This window comes from Prinia subflava, chromosome 5, assembly GCF_021018805.1.
Source record: "Prinia subflava isolate CZ2003 ecotype Zambia chromosome 5, Cam_Psub_1.2, whole genome shotgun sequence".
In the NCBI taxonomy this organism is placed as follows: domain Eukaryota; kingdom Metazoa; phylum Chordata; class Aves; order Passeriformes; family Cisticolidae; genus Prinia; species Prinia subflava.
Genome location: NC_086251.1, coordinates 17,831,444 through 17,851,095, shown reverse-complemented (window position 1 = coordinate 17,851,095; position 19,652 = coordinate 17,831,444). Strand labels below are relative to the sequence as shown.

At 39.6% G+C, this 19,652-nt stretch overlaps 1 protein-coding gene across 2 annotated transcripts in view; it reads left to right on the top strand.

Annotated features, from left to right (window-relative positions):
* The window catches only part of AP2A2 (adaptor related protein complex 2 subunit alpha 2), a 42,174-nt gene extending 23,605 nt beyond the window's left edge, over positions 1-18,569 (top strand). The window contains exons 5-22 of one of the 2 annotated variants that reach the window (XM_063398228.1): positions 514-643; positions 1,641-1,742; positions 3,113-3,221; positions 3,721-3,868; positions 4,275-4,443; positions 5,386-5,523; positions 6,735-6,917; positions 7,256-7,353; positions 7,524-7,755; positions 8,549-8,716; positions 10,625-10,788; positions 13,448-13,530; positions 14,270-14,359; positions 15,173-15,296; positions 16,053-16,169; positions 16,348-16,417; positions 17,595-17,729; positions 18,418-18,569. In XM_063398228.1, the coding sequence (XP_063254298.1) occupies positions 514-643; positions 1,641-1,742; positions 3,113-3,221; positions 3,721-3,868; positions 4,275-4,443; positions 5,386-5,523; positions 6,735-6,917; positions 7,256-7,353; positions 7,524-7,755; positions 8,549-8,716; positions 10,625-10,788; positions 13,448-13,530; positions 14,270-14,359; positions 15,173-15,296; positions 16,053-16,169; positions 16,348-16,417; positions 17,595-17,729; positions 18,418-18,495 (2,338 nt within the window). In that variant the 3' untranslated portion in view covers positions 18,496-18,569. Of the gene's footprint in view, positions 1-513; positions 644-1,640; positions 1,743-3,112; positions 3,222-3,717; positions 3,869-4,274; positions 4,444-5,385; positions 5,524-6,734; positions 6,918-7,255; positions 7,354-7,523; positions 7,756-8,548; positions 8,717-10,624; positions 10,789-13,447; positions 13,531-14,269; positions 14,360-15,172; positions 15,297-16,052; positions 16,170-16,347; positions 16,418-17,594; positions 17,730-18,417 lie in introns of both variants that reach the window. The other variant, XM_063398227.1, reaches the window with a different exon arrangement.
* Positions 18,570-19,652: the final 1,083 nt, after the last annotated feature.

Below are 19,652 nucleotides of genomic sequence, written 5' to 3'. Positions count from 1 at the left end.
CTGTGCCAGCAGCAGGGTGAATAGATTTGTGGGTTGTGTGCCTGGTGACAGCCGCCTTAAATTCTAGCTGTCGGTGCTAAAGCTGTTGGGTAGTTCATGATTTCTATCTGACACGCAGGACCTGTCAGGAAATCCAGCTTTGGTCACGTTCATAAAGTGTGTAAGTTCAGGGTATCTGAACTTCTGATTTCAGTCAGCCTGGAAGAAGCTTGTTCTTGTGATGAGATGAACTTTCAGTTCTCATAAAATGACGTGAAATGTCACTCCAAGTTACAAAGAATCATTGCATATGTCTAGTAGCCTCTATAATAGTTGAAAACTTGCCTAATTGAACTTACTGGAAAAACTAAGAAGAACAAATACTTCAGCATAAGAAGACTTCAGTGAACTTCTCCTGAAAAGATGCAGCCTGGCCAGGGATGCTGAGTCAGTGTGAAATCTGGCATAAAGCTGTCCTGCAGGCATTGCTGTGCCTTAATCACTGTATTTTAAAGCAGTATGTATGTCTTGCAGGGACACTATGGACAGTGTGAAGCAAAGTGCTGCTTTATGCTTGCTGCGCTTGTACAGAACTTCTCCTGACCTTGTTCCCATGGGAGACTGGACATCTCGAGTGGTGCATCTCCTCAATGACCAGCACTTGGTAAATCAGCTTCATTGTGCTCCTTGGGCCCAGTGTGTGTAGGGAATGATGTGACTTCTGCTCTTAAATACACAATCTATTTCTTCTTGAGTCTTTCAAGCAAGTGGCTTGCTGTTGCCTTCAGGCTTTGGGAAGAAAATGGAAGGAGTTGTCCTTTTTTAGTTGCCGTATATATTAATTTTTAATAAAGCTTTGTTTACATTTTCACTGTAGATGGGAGAATTGTATGTACAAGTTCTTCTTTTTCTCTAGCTGTAAATTAATTGATCTTGTGCCTTGTTACACTAAGTCACATTGCATAGGTGTAATATAAATTTTCCTAGGCCTTTTAGGATTAGATCTGCTCTAAAATTTCAAGACTTGATTTGTCATTTGCTTAGACTTCCTTGTCCTGTGGTGTCCATGTCTTTCTTACTTTTAGGCTTAAAACCCCCTATTACTTTGGAAAGGAGACCCTGTTTTTTCCCCCAGTTCAGTTACTTTATGAAAATAAGGCTATTAATACCTGTGCTTCAAGAGTAATGAAGCTGAATACTGCTTTAGTATGCAGTAGTAATACCCAGTGCTTGTGTTATACAAAGCCTCCTCCTCATGTTGGGTTGTAAGAATTTGTTCCTGGATGATCTGCTGCACTGAATTTCTTCTGCTCATGCTTCTCTTGTGTAATAAGATAATTTGTGTCCAGGCTTAATTTTAATACAGCTCTCTTATTTTAGATACACTATCCAAACATGAGACAAAGCTAATACAAAAAATAGCATAAAATGCTCTGCAAGCATGGCAGTATCATGTTGTTGAAAATTCTGTTGGATTCTGCAGGTGTGTAATTAGTGTAGCTGCTGGCCAAATAAAAGGTTTTTTAATGTAGGGCTTTGTAATGGGGATCAACTTTTTTTTTTGTATATTAAAAAAGTTGAATTGAGGGGTGTTAATGGGCAGCATTGTAAAGTGATACAAAATTGAACATGGGGGGGGTTTGTGTTTTGTTTTTTCCTAGGGTGTGGTTACTGCAGCTACAAGTCTGATCACCACTTTGGCACAGAAGAACCCAGAAGAGTTCAAGACTTCAGTCTCCTTGGCAGTGTCTAGATTAAGCAGAGTGAGTGCCATGATGACCCTGATAATACTTCACTGTTGATTAATTTACTCAGCTGTCTAGATCAGGTTAGCTTCCTGTTCAGCTTCCTAGGGTCAGATTAGTTTACTGCACCATTAAATGTGAAGATAATTCAGTGTCACTTCATGTGGATGCTTCAGGTAACTTCTTCAAATGCTTGTTGCTTACCAGGACAGAAAGCTGTATTGGCTTGCCCAAACTTTCTTTGTTTAATCCCTGCTGTGCTCCAAGTAGTAATCCTCACTTTGTTACTCTAATGCCAAAGAATACTTGGATCAAAGACTGATTCTGCAGACTTCATACAAACTCCTCAAAAATACAGACTGTAACTTTAAGTTTATCTAAGCTTCTTACAAGTCAAATTGCCTTCCTGTTCCTTCTTTTGAGCTGCTGCTAAGTTAATAATCATAAGCATCTGATATTCTGTAAATGATGCATAAGCAGGGGCAGGAAGGAGTAGAGGGACATGTCTGTAAGTTAACATTCTGTGCTGGAAGGCTGATGTCACTGTTTTGTTGGGTTTTGTTTTCTTCCTCATTTTGGAAGGTGTGCAAGACTCGAGAGGCTACTACTTCACAAATGTATTTTACACCCACTTTTATGCAGTCTTATACTCAAATTACTTGTAGGTCACAATTTACTTTCTTTTCAAATATGAAGATTTTTTTCTAATACTTAAAAGCGAGAGAGTGCTGAGGGAAGTGAAAGGCTGTTCTATAATGAAGCAGTAAGAATTAGGTAGAATTATTTTGAGCAAAGTCCTGGTAGAATTATTTAGTGCCAAACTCATGGTTAACCTAGAATAAAAGGGGTAAAATAAATCTATAAAGAAGGGTAATCTAATTTAATCCTTATCACATTTCAGTATGCATATAAAGCCTGTGAATACTATCTTTTTTTGCTCTGCTGTATGGATATTACTGAAGGTGTTAGTTGGTCCTTCTGCTTTAGGTCAGTCTATCATAGCATCTTGTACTTGAATTGCAGGTGAGCAGCCACCAGACTGTTGGCTGAATCTGTGAATGGCTGGAACACAGAAAGTCAAGCCTCTGGTTGAACATTTTGATGTTACAACATGCTTGTCTTTACTCTTTAAAAAAGCGAGTAGGCTTTTTTAGAAGAGACTTCCTAGACTACTGTATCTGCAAAACTGGATCTCCATTCCTAGCATTTACTGTGGTGTACTCATAGTAGGGCAGCTTGCAACTAATTAATCTACTGAACTAGACGTTGCTAGTGACACAGTTTTTTTAAGCTTCTGTCAGAGGTGACCTACAGTGTTCTTTGGGTCCTTTACATGATTGTGAATCAATTAACTTCAGCAGCTGACATGCTGGCTGTTTGTTTTACAGATTGTAACTTCTGCATCAACAGACCTTCAGGACTACACATACTACTTTGTTCCTGCTCCCTGGCTATCTGTGAAACTTCTGAGGCTGTTACAGTGCTATCCACCTCCAGGTAATGCCCACAGCACAGCACTGGCCATGTCTCTTATGCTCTACACTGGCTCCAAAGAGCTACTCACTGCAGTGTTACCAGAGCCTGGAGTGCAAGCACATTGTCTCAAGGCAAAGAGACTGGAGCTTGTACTCCTGAGTTTCTCTGCAGCTCTAAGCTACGTGGCCTTTTGAATTATGTTGTGTTTAATTTTAACAAAATGTCTAACCAGTGTGCATCTTACAGATCATTGGCAGCTGCCACTTTAACCATTCATTAATATTATCAGTTATATTAAAAGTAGGTTGTAGTGCAGGTTGTGTTTGGCTTTTGTTCACACCCAGGACTGTGGCTTGGAATTGTTTTCCCATGTGTGTCCCAATTTACACATTGGGAGTGTAAATGTTTTTAATGTCTCAGAATAGTTAATTAATTTAGATTTAGCCAGGGGAAAACCTAAGGTAGGGGTTAGGGTTTGGAGCAAAAGGAAGTTGTCCAATGGCTCGTTCTTCTCCAGAAGACCCTGCGGTACGTGGCCGTCTGACAGAATGCCTGGAAACCATCCTCAACAAAGCACAGGAGCCACCAAAGTCAAAGAAAGTGCAACACTCGAATGCGAAGAATGCTGTCCTCTTTGAGGCAATAAGCTTAATTATACATCATGACAGGTGAGCTGGGACAACACTTCTGTTATCAGAGGGGTTTTTAAAGTGGAAAAGCTGGGGCTTTGTCTTGAAAAGTTAATCAGATTTTAATGGGGGAGGGATGGGAGGAGAAAAGAACACAAAGTTGCTTGCTGGATTGGAACACAACCACGGCAGTGTAACTGAACTGTGAACTGTGTAGCTTTGGGTTTTGCTGCTTCTTTATTTGATGTTTTGTATTGACCCCACTGCTCTAATCCACCAGAGATTATTTGCTCACAGTATCTGAATTTGCATTTCACTAGCAAAGCATTCTAGCAGACACTTTGAGGCATTTTAAGAAATTTCCACTGCAGAAATAGTATTCTGAATTGAGTGTTCTCAAACCTGTTGCTTTTAACCCTTTCACTTTCTCTCCTGTTCTGTGCAGTGAGCCAAACCTACTAGTCCGTGCCTGTAACCAGCTAGGTCAGTTCTTGCAGCACCGAGAAACTAATTTGCGTTACCTAGCACTGGAAAGCATGTGCACGCTTGCCAGCTCTGAATTCTCACATGAGGCTGTGAAAACACACATAGAAACAGTTATCAATGCATTGAAGGTAAATATTCAAGTGTGTAGTCTGTTTGTGAGTGTTGTCTTCTCCCCTGCCTCAGTGCCCTCTCTCCCACTGCCCCAAGCTCCCCATCCCTAATTAAGTTAATAGTACTTAAACCTATTGAGTTAGTTCTTGAAGTCTGCTTCAGTTTTTTACCTCAATCCAGCAAATTCTTCCTATGCTGGCAATTACAGAGGTCAGCTTTTGTTGATTTCTGCACCTTGATGGTCAATCTGATACCTATAGCTGTGTCCCCTGTAACTAGTGTCTGCTCAGGTGTAGGCTGAAGATAAATAACTGCTTAAAAATATGGAATTTCAAAACTGAGAATGCTGGGAAGACAGTTTTATTACTGTCTTGCTGGTATTGGACACTGTTCCTTCGCTGTAGTAGCTTATGGGGAGCGGTGGAGCAGATCAGCTTGCACTGCAGAATTGTAAAGACCAAAAACCACAAAGACACATTCCCAGGCCATGTTTATGTGACAAAGCAGAAGTCAAAAGAGTAAGACTGATTTGCATGTAAATTTACTTGCACACTTAGATGTTTAAAGCTTTGTTTTCTTCCAAGTTTGTGCTGTAGCGTATTTATGCATTTGTCTAAGTTCACAGTTTGTATTTGTTCTAGCTGGACTTCAGTTGTTACAAGGTATGTCCAACACTAAACCTGCAGGGGGCTAAATGCTCTTGGCCTGGTAACAATTTAACAATTTCAGCCAGTTATTGGTGCATTTATGGCCACTGATACCTGACCTCTTCCTAGGTGATTGAAAGTGAGAAATAGCATAAGAAGATTACAGCTTATATAAAGAGTATAGCTGAGTTCATTCTGCATCTGAAAAATTATGTAAATTCATTTGTTTTAAATTTGACTGTGTATTATACTAAGTTTCATCTCTTAAGTTGATGAAATCATCTTGGCCTTTGACTCTGTGTCCTTTTGCAGACTGAAAGAGATGTAAGTGTACGACAAAGAGCTGTAGATCTCCTGTATGCAATGTGTGACCGAAGCAATGCCCAGCAGATTGTGGCTGAAATGCTCAATTACCTGGAGACTGCTGATTATTCCATTAGAGAAGAAATTGTAAGCTACTGGCGTTTTTCTTAAATACTTGTTTCATAGCTGGATTTGGTACCGTAAGTACCATTTATTGATTGGGATGCATAGTCTGTGATAGAAATTGCTTTTCATGGTGGCTTAAAAAAAGCCCCAGACAAAACTACTAAAACAAACAAACAAAAACCTCCTAATTTTGTAGTCTAATAGCAAAAAAATCAGGTTAAACTAATCCAGGGGGCAGCAGGGAACCTTGGAAACTTAAGAATTTTAAAAGCTGATCTTGGTCTTGGGACAGTGCATATAGAAAGCTAAGTGAATTTTATATGTGAGCCAACACATTATCTACATCTGAGGGTTAGGTCCTACTCCAGTCAATTGTCCAATAGCTTCAAAAATTAGTGGTAAATGCTTATTTGTTAGTAGAACTTTGTATGCTCTGAGAATGTTCAGTCTAAGGTTTCCCAAAGCCAATACTTTGTAATCAGCTAAGAGGCCTAATAGCCATCTCCTTCCTACCAACAGGATAAAAATTGAAAAACTCAAACTTCTTAGGATGGTAAACAAAACTTGTACTTACAGCAGTTACTTAGCTGAAGTCCCTTGGTTGGAGAAGTGACTGTGGAATACAGTGTTAGCTGATTTACCTCTTGTGCTGTCTGGTTGCTGTTGGCAATGTCCCCTGACTTGGCAGATAGTGACAGTTTCAGTCAGTTCCCTTATACTGACCTGTTCTTTTAAGAGTAGTAAATGCAACTGATAATAAATTGTGTGGGATCTCCCCTGAAGCTGATTGTTTGCAGGAATCTAATTACGACCTGAAAAAGTCGGCTATGCTTTGGTGACTGTATTTGCCTCTGCTATCTCGAGTTTCCTTTTGCCTTTTTTTGAGAGGTTTCCAATTTCCTATTTGATCCTGTCTCAGTGGTAGTTTAGATGGTGTTTTTATAGCAAACAAAAAAATGTTCTATAAATTGCACTTGATCACTTAGGTACACAATTGGAAAGCCACAAAGATACAACATACTTGAATGCATTATGGGGAAAGCAGTATGTGCCTGGCAACTGCTGTATTCTGGCACTCATTTCAGTGCTCACCCTTCACCTTGGCTGTGGGAACAAGTGAACAAGCTCATGCATTGAACCAGAGGCTTCTGGGCCGGTGTGGGGCATCAGCAGGCATGTACAGCTCACAGTCAGAGCTAGCCAACCTCGTGTGTTCTCTTTTGTGTGCTCAGGTTCTGAAGGTTGCAATTCTAGCTGAGAAGTATGCAGTGGATTACACCTGGTATGTGGATACAATCCTGAATCTGATTCGCATTGCTGGGGACTATGTCAGTGAAGAAGTGTGGTACAGAGTCATTCAGATTGTCATCAACAGGGATGATGTGCAAGGATATGCAGCAAAGACTGTTTTTGAGGTGAGAGGAACTGTTTTCAATTCCCTTTCAAAATGAGCTAAGAATTAAAGAAGCACCACACGATGTAACAGGGGCAACTTACGGAGCTCTGTCTGTCATCAAAAGTCCACAGTGCTGCTAGATGGGCCTGGGCCTAAGAGTGCTCCTAATCAAGTAAGACTCACATTAGAGTCTTCTGTGAAATCATACCACCCATGATGTTTACTCATAAGTGCTCTGTAGTGCCTAGATCCGTGCTCTGCTCTTGCAGGAAAGCAGATGAGAAAACTGGGAATGGACGTGAGAGAAAAGATGTCTTTTTCGTACTTTGCATATCAACGATTATTAATGTGTTACAGGCCCTTCAAGCACCAGCATGCCACGAGAATCTTGTAAAAGTAGGTGGCTACATCTTGGGAGAATTTGGAAATCTGATAGCAGGTGATCCAAGATCAAGGTAAAACACCTTCTAAAATACTGAACTGAAGTAATAGTGCTTTCTGTAAAGAACTTAATTCCTAGCATTCCTAAAGGCTATTTAACAAATCATTCAACTCGTGCTAATAATGCAATAATAACGATTATCATATCTACAAAAACTGAACAAATTTTTTTCCATCTTTTAAGTCCCCTCATCCAGTTCAACTTGCTACATTCCAAGTTTCATCTGTGTAGTGTTCCTACCCGAGCTCTGCTTCTGTCTACCTACATCAAGTTTGTGAACCTGTTTCCAGAAATCAAAACAACAATTCAAGATGTGCTGCGCAGTGACAGTCAGCTAAAGAATGCTGATGTTGAGCTGCAGCAGAGAGCTGTTGAGTATTTGAGGCTCAGTACTATTGCTAGTACTGATATATTGGTAGGTATAAAGGTTTATTTTCTTTATTATGCAGTACTCTGCTGTCAACAGGTTAAACTCAACTGAACCTTACCTGACTGCTCAGAAATCTCAGTGCACGATTAAGGATGACAATGTGGCTGCTGGTTCTTTCAGTCTCCTTATTTCTGCTGTAGTCATCTTTAATTTAGAGCTAAATTCCAAATTGTTATTGCTGTAATGGGACATATGACCATTAAGACGTTAATCTGGAGCACAGAAGCCAGGGAAGGCTGGCACAGGGTCCTAGAGGATTTAGATATCAAAAGGCCAGGAGTTTCCTTTGAGGATTTACTTTATGGTGGCCAGGAAAAATATAGTCTCTTGAAGTTCAGTGATTTTATCTGGTGCTCTCAGGTCTGAGCAGAGCATTGCACATTTGGTTTTGACATCTAATAAATGCTTAGGTCTGAGTAGAAACTTGAGTATTCTCTGTGGTTTAAGTCTAGGTCTGCCTGATTTAAGGACCCTTAGGTCTGCTATGATCTAATTATTTAAATTTTCCTTTTTTTAAATTTAATATCACTGTTTCAGAGAAGTGATATGCTCCTGTTTTCTTAACTACGTGCCTTGGAAGAACTTCAGAAAGTTTCAAAAAAAAATTTTTTAAACAATCAGTCCGTTACTATATTAAACTGCATAATAATCTTCTTTGTGGGTAACTACTTCTGCTTTTGCTTTATGCAATCTATAAGGGTGTGTCTCTTCAAATACTCAAAAGCTGGTTTGGCTTTTTCTCTGAAGTTTAACTAATACTTTTTTCCCTAATGGTAAGGCTACAGTGTTGGAAGAAATGCCTCCCTTTCCAGAGAGGGAATCTTCTATTTTGGCTAAACTGAAGAAGAAGAAAGGCCCAGGCACAGTTACTGACCTGGAGGAGATCAAAAAGGAGAGGACCTCTGACATGAATGGAAGTGCTGAACCTGCCAATGACACTGCTGTTGTGAGTTTAAAAACTGTTTCTCACTTGCACACCATCTAAATTAGTGAAATAAGACCTGTTTCCTAAAGTTTTTGGGGATTTAAAGCCTCTCATCTGAAACTTAAGGCTGTGGGTGTTTGCTTTAAAGCAGAGGATGTACAGCTGCTTTCCCTTGCTGCATGTTTGGATGCAATTTTCCTTTGGAAATCCTGTGTAAATAGGGACAAACTGTCTGCAGCCTAAAAAAATCCCTTTTGCATTGTTATTTGAAAAATACTGCAGTTCACTTTAGATATGTGAATTTCCTTGTTGGTGAAATTGCACTGAGGGTGAGATTATAAAATTAACATATTTAAAAGAAGTTAACTTGAATTTCAGCTGTTAACAGACTATCAGTTGGTTTTTTTCCTTTGTCTAATGTTATTTTGCATCTTGGTTTGAGTTACTGTTTTTCGTAGAAGTGGACAACATTTACCTTCATCTGGATGACCTTAAATCAATACAAAGTTGTTACTTTTTATTTGACAGTAATATTTGAGTTCAGTTTTGCTAGACAAGTCCACAGGTGTTTTTTCTTCTGAGCTGGAACTTCTGACTTTATTGTCAGTTAAAGCTGATAGGATCAATTTTTCCCATAACGTAATACTTCTTTCTGGTTTAAATGCCTAAAATAGCTTCTAATTAGATTTAAGATGCAGTAGAAGATTACCTACAGAAGGAAATACTGTAGCATGCTCTCTGCCCAGTTTGTTAAAGCATAATAATTTACTACTTAGTCACTGCAGTGTATAAGAGTAGCTACTCCAAGTGCAGCTGTTTTGACTGGACAGAAATCTCTGTTTCCAGCAGAAAACTTGCAAAATTCTTGGAATGCCAAATTGAGGAGACTGGCAGTTAATATTGCATTATGCATTACGAGCTTCACTTGATGGCTTGCAGCCATGTAACAGACTGCTCAGTGTTACCTTCACCAGTGGCTTTATCTGGTTTAGATTCCAAAAATGTTAGAAATTTCAAGTCCAACCTTTGTTTGTTTTTACTAGGTGCTAATGATTGGCTTCCTAAAGTCTTTTGCCAGGGAATTTTTCATTATACTGTATGGAGTATATGATAACTTGGAGCTGGCTTACAAAAACAAGATCTCAGAACCTGAGTTCATCCAAATGCACCTCATGACTCATGCTCAGATTATCTGGCATAGTGGAAGCTGCTAATGTCTCATACATGACCATTTTTATTAACAGTCTATGCTTTGTTCTTGCATGTGACTTAGGCACATATATGCAGCCTCTGTTGCATGATTCTGTGTCCTGGCTGCTTGATTTGTTCTATTTGAGGAAAAAACAGTTTAAACATCTTGCATTTTCCTCTAGTGTTTGCAGCTTGGACTGGCTACAAGCTCTGTTTTTCTTGCTGGTTGGATTTACATTCCTTCTAAGATTTGCTAGGCTTCAGAAACACAGTATTAAACTGATAATCAATTTTGAAGATGCTGTGATGACTTGTGATTTAGGTTTGTGTGAAAGCCACTTGCTTTCTTGATGGGTTCTTCATGAAAGAAAAACAACATGTTAATTTTATTTCCTAGAGTACTTACTTTCCCTTGAAACTGATGGGAAAAGAGAGGGTGAAAAGCTGTCATCTTTGTCATCCTTCTTCTGCAGAACCAGATTTTAGATGAATTTCGGTTTTGTTTTTATTTAACCGTTAGACGGACATAACTCTCTTCAAAGAAAAAAAAAGAAAACCACATCTGTAAAAGACTTATGGTTGAAATTCAGCGTGGTGACTGCTGTGGCATTGCAGCCAGTCAAACCTTGATTTGGGGTGGGGAGAGGCGCTTTGCCGTAGCTTAGTTGTCCATGCAAGCGAGACAGCTTTGTTGGAGTTTTGTTGCAGTGTAACACTGAAGTGTCTTGTCTTCCTTAGACTACTCCTTCTCCATCTGCGGATCTGCTGGGTCTGGGTGCTGCCCCTGCCACCAATGCAGCTCCCCCACCTTCCTCTACTGGTAGCCTGCTCGTGGATGTATTTACAGATCCAGCTTCTGCAGTTGCACCTCTTGCTCCAGGTTCTGATGACAACTTTGCGAGGTAATTAAGTCACTCTGAAAGGAATTTGAAGGAGAATTTTTCTGTTAAAACAGGATTGAAGGAAAAACACACATAACTTTTGGTTTTGTTCCAGCATATGAGTGCATTCCGGGGTGGTAGTTTTGCAGCAAGAGAGGCGTTCTTGGACGCTCTGCTGGATGTGCTGTCTTTACTGAATATCTCTTCTAATGGGAAAACTGAGTCTGTAGTACTCAACCTGAGGATATTTGCCACACAGTAGTGTTTGGTGGTTTCCATGCTGGTTTTGCTTCTTTGTTAAATTAAGCTGCTTGTGCATCTCCATACATCTTGAAGTGGGGGTTATCTGTCCTGATTTGAATACATTTCTGCTTATTTTCATTTCATAAAGCATTCTTGTCTCTCCACTTACGGCAAGCTGCTACTGAAACAGTAAGATGGATTGTATCCAGAGATACTGCTTCCCAGATTTTATTGCTGCTCTTCAGTTGTTCTGCTGCTGTCTTGACAAAGGGGTGTGAGGAGGAGGATAAAGAACAAGTGGTTTTCTTTTTTTTTAAGGGGATTTTATACTACAATTATATTAGCAAGTGTAGTGTAGGTACAATGTGTTATTAACCCCATTAAAAGCCCCTGTGGCTACTCTCAAATGTTATTTGGCTAAGCTTTTGGGAATGAATGGCATAAAATCACAGAATGTTTTTAAAATCAGTTGTCTTACTGGACAAGAACGTATTACTGTTGTCAAGGACCACGTTTTAAATGTTGGCACAACAAATTTGCAGTGCAGCTTCATATAAAAGACATAATTAGGGAAACTGATCTGCCTGGATCATGGACACTTTCATCAAAATTTTATACCAGGAAATGCATTGTTGCAGGTTTGCAGTGATTAATACTTGATCCTGTGTTTCTCCTGGAAGGTCAGATGTGATACTTGATCATACAACACAAAACCAGGACTTTAGGAAGCTACACAAGCTTGTTCATCCTTTTTTTTTAAGAGGGTAAAAAAAGGAACCAGTGCTAGTAGCTTCATAAGCAAATGTTACTTTAAAAGAGTTTTCTCTTTCTGCAGAAGAAAGTATAGCAATGCCCAACACCTTGGTCTGTCTGTAGATGATGAAATGCTTCTCTAATGATACTGAGAAGTTGCTTTTTACAGTTTCCTGCCTCTTTTTAGTGCTGTTGTCACTTTTGTTTCTAATCTGTTGCTTGGGTAAGTCATTCTCTGTGTGCCTGTGTACTCTTGCCTTTGCTTAATGTGTGTTTTTAGGAACTGATTGTGCACCTGTCATTTGAAGGGTCCCTAAGGTTGATGAGGCCTTTGCTTTTAAGCATACTTTTGTAGTAGTGAATATGCCGCTACCTTTTTGATTTTGAACTTAAACACTTTTGCTGTCACAGTTAAACACCTAAAAGGACTTGGTTCTGTAAGAGGTTTACATTTACTGAGCACCTGCAGCTGTCTTCATGGAGGATTGCTGTTTTCTAACAGTTGGGTGGGATGGGGGAGAGAAGTGGGGGAAAACATTGCCTAATGCCTAAAGCCTCTCTAGGGTACTGAGCTAGGGCAGCTAATCAATTTCTCGTGCATTAAGCTCAGCAGTGCCGTTTTGAGGAAGGAGGTAAAAGAAGTAACTAAGCTCTAAGCTGTCTTTACTAACTCCTGCTGTCTCTGTCGCTACTGCCTTTCTTCCTTTATGCTGCCTGAACTAGCCCTGACCTGGCTTCATCTGAGGTAGTTTCTGAGGAACCAGCTGATACTGTGCATGATGCTGATGAGCTTTTTCACAAGTAAGCAATACTAAAACCTTGCAAGGCTGGGCAATTTCCAGAATATAGTTATAAAGCAAAACTATACTGTTCATTAACTTAATAGCAGCAAAACTAAAGAAACATGTATTGTCAGACTCGTGACTAGAACACCTCTGTGGATGCTGTGCGTTTTGTGACAGGCTCATAAATACACAGGTTAGAGTTGCCTTTACAAGTCAGTGCTATCACACACTGCTTTAAAATGAGGCAATGCCAGTTGTGTGTTAAGGTTTTGCAACTATTTGGAAATAAATAAAAAACAGAGTACTTGTCATATTTGGGAGTGTGTTTTAAGTGCCCTGTATGCAAAGGTAGATGTTTGCTGACCACCTCTTACACTTTTAAGTGAAGGGTGATAGAAAGGACTGAGATCACTGAAGAATGGGCTTCCTCTCTCACAATGGAAAAAGTACATCTCTCAGTTGGCTTAGGTGATACAGAAATGAAAAAACAAAGAGGGCTTTTTTCTTTCAGGTTTAAACAGCCAAAGCTTCAAACTTTTCAATTCTGCACCAAGCTAATGAGTTTCAGAGGTTATCAAGACAAATAAGAGAAATCCTAATCTGTTGCCTGATCCTTTATTAGACAGTGTGTGTGTATATAGCATATTGTGGTTTCCTTCATAGTTTCTCAGACATCCTATCAAATAAAAATGTCAGTTCTTTTAGTGTCTTACAAGTGGTGGTTCTGGTTGTCCAATTGTCTTTTCTAACTCTGCAGTTTTCTGCAAAGGCCTCTCTCACAGATTGATGCATTCTAGGTTAACCGCAATCTTCATCCTCTGTGTAAACCCTGAATTTTGTGGTTCTAAATATTGTGTAATGTGGCTCAATTTAAAACATGTTTTCCCTCTCTTCCCTAGGTTTGTGTGTAAAAATAATGGAGTCTTATTTGAAAATCAGTTGCTACAAATTGGCTTGAAGTCTGAATTTCGACAGAACCTGGGTAAGATCTGTTGTGCTGTGGTTGGCTGTCTGCATGATCAATCACAATGCCAGCATGACATTCCAGACAGGACTCACTTCTCAGCTAGAAGAGGGAAATAGCTTTTCCCAGGATAGGCCTAAGCTGTTTTACAGCTCCCACTGTTGTGCATCCCTGGCTTCTGTGGGGGCTCTTGTTTCCTTAAATGTTTTGATTGTTTTGGTAGCTGATACGAAATAGGAGTGTTAAGCTCCAGCCCTCCAGTTCTTGCTGCCTGGTTGTATGGCTGCTGCAGCCAGGTTTAGAAAGACCCATTCTTCTCAAAATTTACATCTTGCAGTATGGCTTATTGTACTGATACAAGACACAACACATTTCAAATCAGATTGAATGCACAAGATCCTGGAACCATCTAGGGAAGAGGTGGGATTTGAACACAGGCATTAGAATTGCTTGCTTTTCCCTTTCTGTAAAACTCTTGGTGGCATAGTAGCATCTTAACAAAATTCTCCAGCAATTGAAACACTTCCACTGATGATTTAACTTTCTGTGTGACAGCTGCTGTAGGAGAGATCTAATGGCTTGGTTAAATCACTGCATTTTGAACTGTGAATGTCTTGGTGAGATAAACCATATGAACTCTATTTTGTTCTTAAAAGTGGTTTTAAAGAAAGGTAGAAAGACAACGTGTTAGGGAATTGAAGCACAAGTAGTGATTACATGACCTAAAAATTCTGATGTCTCGTTCTTCTCTTTCCAGGACGTATGTTCATATTCTATGGTAATAAGACATCAACACAGTTCTTGAATTTTACTCCAACAGTAATCTGCTCAGATGACCTTCAGTCAAATATCCTTAAATGTAGTAGCATGTGTCTCTTCTTATTAGGTTTTTGTGGTTTATTGCTGTACAATATAATAAATCTGTTGGATGAAGGCACAGTGTCCTTGAACATGAAGAAATGAGAAAGTTGCTGATAGCTCTCTAAAGTTCTTGTAGAAAGAACAAGCCTTGAGCAGGGATGAAAGATTGTTTCCTTAAAGCCCTGGTTATAAACACAAGTTTTACTTCTAAAACAACAAGAAATTAAGCTGAATAAATATATACTGGAATTGCAGTTTTGCCACTGACATGAAGTAGAGGTAGAAATGGGTCCTTCGAGTACTGCATTAGCAGATAACCTAAAACTTGACATGGAGGTGGAATACATGTATGCCAAGATGATGGTACTTTAAAATAAGCTCTTCATTAATGGCTGGTCCTTAATGCTTGGTACTGCAAATTTAGGATTTCTGGGAGATTAGCTAATCAGGCTTGTTTGACTCAAGGCATCTCTGTCACGTTCAAAATAGTCCTGTGGCTTTTATTGTGGAGGCTCTGTACCTTCACACCTTTTTAAAGGCATCTTTCTTTAAGAATATCCAGTTAACTGAGAATTTTCAGAGTTATTGCTTGTAGATGTGTCAATATGAAAAAAGCCCCAATAAACAAAAAATGACCCCCCACAAACTTTTTTTCTTGTAGAAAAACTGAGCTTTAAATGTTCAGTAGCACATAGAGAATGAGTGAAAACATGATGCTAATTCCTCACAGAGCTTATTGGAAGAGTTGCATTTTTTAAGTTACCAGTTCATTGATCTGTTTCCTTAACTCCTTTTCCACGCCTGAATCTTCAGACAAAGCCTGTTGACCCCACAGTGGATGGAGGTGCACAGGTTCAGCAGGTTGTGAACATCGAATGTGTGTCAGACTTCATGGAAGCTCCAGTCCTGAACATTCAGTTCAGGTAAAACAAAGGATTCAAATGTTAGTGAATTAATTAGAGGAAAGGTGTTAAATTTGGCATGGCCCTGTGACTGAAATGCAAAATACGGACACACAAAATTCTCTTGGGTGGACAACTTGAAAATTTGATATAATTAAGCTTCAAGGTGCTAGGGAGAATCCACTTGCAACAATGAGGTTTAAAACCCCAGTCAAACCAAACAGTCAAGAAGCAGCCACTGATAAAATGTCTCCATGACTTCTGCCTCTGCTATCTATATAAAACAGCAGTCTTCCTGTTTGGTTAAGAAATCTTGACAGGAATATACGCAGTAACTTCTCCCTTCTGGAAACCAAGAACATTTCTGCAAATAACTTGGCCTGGAAGTGTATGCACCCAGAAATAGAATCTCGTTCCGTCCACTCAACATCAGCTCAGCTTTATAAAATCCTGAGTTCTGGGCTACATGCCGTTCTTCCAGTCTAAACTGTTTTTATTGGTATGTTTTCACAGGGATATATTTTTGCCCCTTAGGGTGCTATCTAGAAGGATAAAGCTGTGCTAAAACTGAGAGAACCTTATCAGCAGTTCTGCCAATTCATGTGCCAATAAGCACAGAAAATAAATTTATTTACAGTAGACTGAAACTGTATATTGGAAATGTCATGTGCAGTTGATGGATTTTAATCATAAACCGTTCCTCAGTTGCTTGGCTGATTTCTGCTGAGACTCTGCTGAGGCTGCCACATGCACTGTGGTTTTCTGTTCCATCTGCAGGTACGGCGGAACGTTTCAAAATCTTTCAGTAAAATTACCCATCACTCTGAATAAATTTTTCCAGCCAACAGAGATGTCATCTCAAGACTTTTTTCAGCGTTGGAAGCAGCTGAGCAAGTAAGACTTTGTACTTGGGCCTCTCGTGGTGGGCAAGGGAATAGAAAGGTATCTTGTGAATGTAGCTGGTGCAGTGCCTCATCCCATGCTCAGTCCTGTAAGCCATCAGCTCTCCCAGCAGAATTAATTGCTATTGGAAATGCTGTTCATAATGTATTTGTCTTGCCTTGTCTTGCAGTCCAAAACAGGAAGTACAGAATATCTTTAAAGCAAAGCACCCGATGGATGCAGAGATCACGAAAGCAAAGGTGGGTGGTGGTGTGATATTTTTAATTCATAGTGTACATGGCAGTGGCAGGTCATGTTTTAGCCCCAGCTGGCAACTAAGCACCACACAGCCACTGGCTCACTCTCCCCCAGAGGGGTGGGACAGAGAATAAGAAGGGTAAAAGTGAGAAAACATGTGGGTTGAGATAAAGAGAGTTCAGTAGGTAAAGAAAAAGCCATGCACACAAGCAAAGCAAAGAATTAATTCAGCACTTCCCGTTGGCAGGAAGGTGTTTGGTCATCCCCAGGGCAGCAGGGCTCCATCAGGTATAACAGTTCCTTGGGAAGGCAAAACAACATCACTGTGAACACCCTCCCATTCTTTCTTTTCCCAGCCTTACATGCTGAGCCAGGACATTACAGTGTGGGATATCCCATTGTTCAGTTGTTCTGGCTGTGTCCCGTCCCAGCTCCTTGTGCATCCTCAGCTTCCCCACTGATGGGGTGAGGAGCAGAAAAGGCCTTGGCTCTGGGTAACCTCTGCTCAGTGATAACTGAAACATCCCTGTGTTAGCAACTGTGTTCAGCACACATCCTACCCACAGCCCCATACCAGCTGCTAAGAAGAAAATTACCTCTCTCCCAGCCCCAATTAGCACGTGGTATAAGCAGACTTTGTGTGTTTTTGTTTATATGGCAGTTGGATAATCCAGTGAGAGTCCGTGCTGTGTGATAGATTGTGGCAGTGCTGAGTTGAATGGACGGTTTCTAGCTGTGGTTTGAATTAGATGCAGTCTTCAGTAGCAGTTGGAGACTTGAAGCTGTTGAGGAAAGCACCAATTCACTGCTTAAAACTGAATTGGAAGATAGTTCAAGCCTTAATTTATACTTGAGGTACTGATTAGAAAAGGAAGTTGACTTTTTGGCTGCCTTAGGCAAAACGTAAGTGACTGAGAAAAACAGGAACAGCTGTATCAAAACTGGGGGAGACTGATGTTAAATTTTAACTTTCTTCTCAGTTGCTTTTGAAAAGAGCCTTATTTACAGAACAGTTCATATATCAGGGTCAGCCTTCAAAAATTCGTAGTAATGAATTTATCTTGAAGACTTAAAAATTAGTTTCCTCTTTGTTTTGTTACTTGATAGGGACTGTTTGGGTATGCTTGGTATTTCTTTCCTCCTCTCCCCACATGAAAATTTTCTGGGTTTCTTTCACAGATAATTGGATTTGGATCAGCCCTGCTTGAGGAGGTAGATCCCAATCCTGCTAACTTTGTTGGTGCTGGTATCATACACACAAAAACCACTCAGATTGGATGCTTGCTGCGCCTTGAACCCAACCTCCAGGCACAGGTATCTGTGTAACTATCTCCAGCTTAGATACAGGTTCTCGTTTGAACTAAACATCTCTGTGTATCTGAAACCCCTTAAGATATTTTAAAATCACTATTGCAATAGCTGCTTATGACTGCAGACTCCAACAAGAACTTATATTGTAGCAGCTGGCCCAAACTGTTTCTTCAGAGCAATTCTCTTTCCTCTTGGAAGAGATCGTTGTAATATTCCAGACTGTCGTGTGCGCCTTGGACCAGATGAAGCATGCTTCCTTTCACTATTTTAAATTAGTAAAAGAGTAATTGACTACAAGAGAGCATAAGCAAGCGAGTACAATGTTAAGAGTATTTTTACTAAAGCATTTTTGACAGAGATGTTATCAAAATTAACTGAGGATTTTAAATAAGGTTGGGGTGGTTGTGTCTTCTGTTCCCTGAAGAAGTGGTTGTACAGGGTCTTTAGACTTTCCCACAGCATTTGCTCCTCTTTAACAGATATTCAGGACAACACCTTTCTGTTAAAGCCAAAAAATATTTGACTAACAGTAGTTCTCAACAAGGGTTTGAAGATAGGGCTGGTTCAGCCAGTGGTTTGGAGCGTTTTTCCTACCAGAGCTTACAAAGCAATTAAGAGGTAACTGTTAGTTTTCACTCTGCATTCCTTTAATGGCAAACTGTTTAAAAACTATTTCTTTGTTCTTTTTCAGATGTATAGGCTCACACTACGAACAAGTAAAGAAGCTGTATCTCAGAGATTATGTGAATTGCTGTCAGAACAGTTTTAATATTAACCATGTCAGTTTTGGTTTTTCCACTTATATCACTGTCATCATACTGCAAATAAATGTCTTGTACATCACTGTCTGAGTACTGCAATGTTAACCAATACCAGCTCCCTGCCTTAATAGGACTTGACCCTTGTTTGAAATTAAGACTGTAAAATGTACAGTACAGGGAAGTGACTTTTTCCATTAAAAATGGCTTTTAGTGTGTTACACAAAGGGTGGGAGGGCTGTCTTTTGCCCTTTTTTTTTTTTTTTTTTTTTTTTTTTTTTTTTTTTTTTCAGAGGTCAGGCTTTTAAACTTGTTGAAGGGAAATTGTTTTCATTGTGGCAATCAAGGATTTCAGCTGAAAACAGCTCAAAAACCTTCTGCTTCAGTACCTTTAAGAGATACTTCCTCTGCTCTGAGCTGAAAGAAACCAGTGTACTGCTGCTCAGGAAGGTTAACTCCCATGTTAATGTAGAGTCAAAACTTTGTAAAGTTGAGCATTGCCACAAGTTGTCTGCTGGACGGAAGGGCAGATTTGAAGATGTGTTTGAATCTGATTAAAGTGAACATTTATGTTGTGTCGCCAATCTTTGTATTTGAAAAATGCCACAGGACCAGAGTCTTAAAAGTATTAATCTTGTAATATTTTACATCTTAATGTTTTCTGATTTTTGGATTGAACACAAAAGCTATTCTTAATCCTTCTGCTTATCTCTATTAATGAGGTGAGCTTCTCTGGTAGGGGGTGAATGAATATATACTTGTTCGTTGTTTCTCAGTGAAGTTAAATTTCTGTTCTATGTTTTTTCTGTTTGCCATCAGACTTCACAAGTCAAAGTCCTAATGATATGATACAATTAACTGCAGAAACTAGTATTTGTATAAAAGAAGCGAGAAGAAATGGGCCCTTGAAGGGCTGTAAGGCATGCACTCTTAGGTGAAAATGTAATTTTAATGAATATCTTTTCCCCAGTGTACATTAATGCTCAGACTCAAGAGGCTGAATAACTGATATCGAAGCAGTTTCCTTCCTGTCAAACTTTTGTTGAAACTCAAAGTAGAAGACCCAAAAATGTTCAGCTTTTCTAGTGGTTTTTACAGGCAAAGTCTTTGTACCTTGTTTCACATCAAACACTTTGCAGCCTTTCTGCAGAAGTCAGTGGACAGAAAT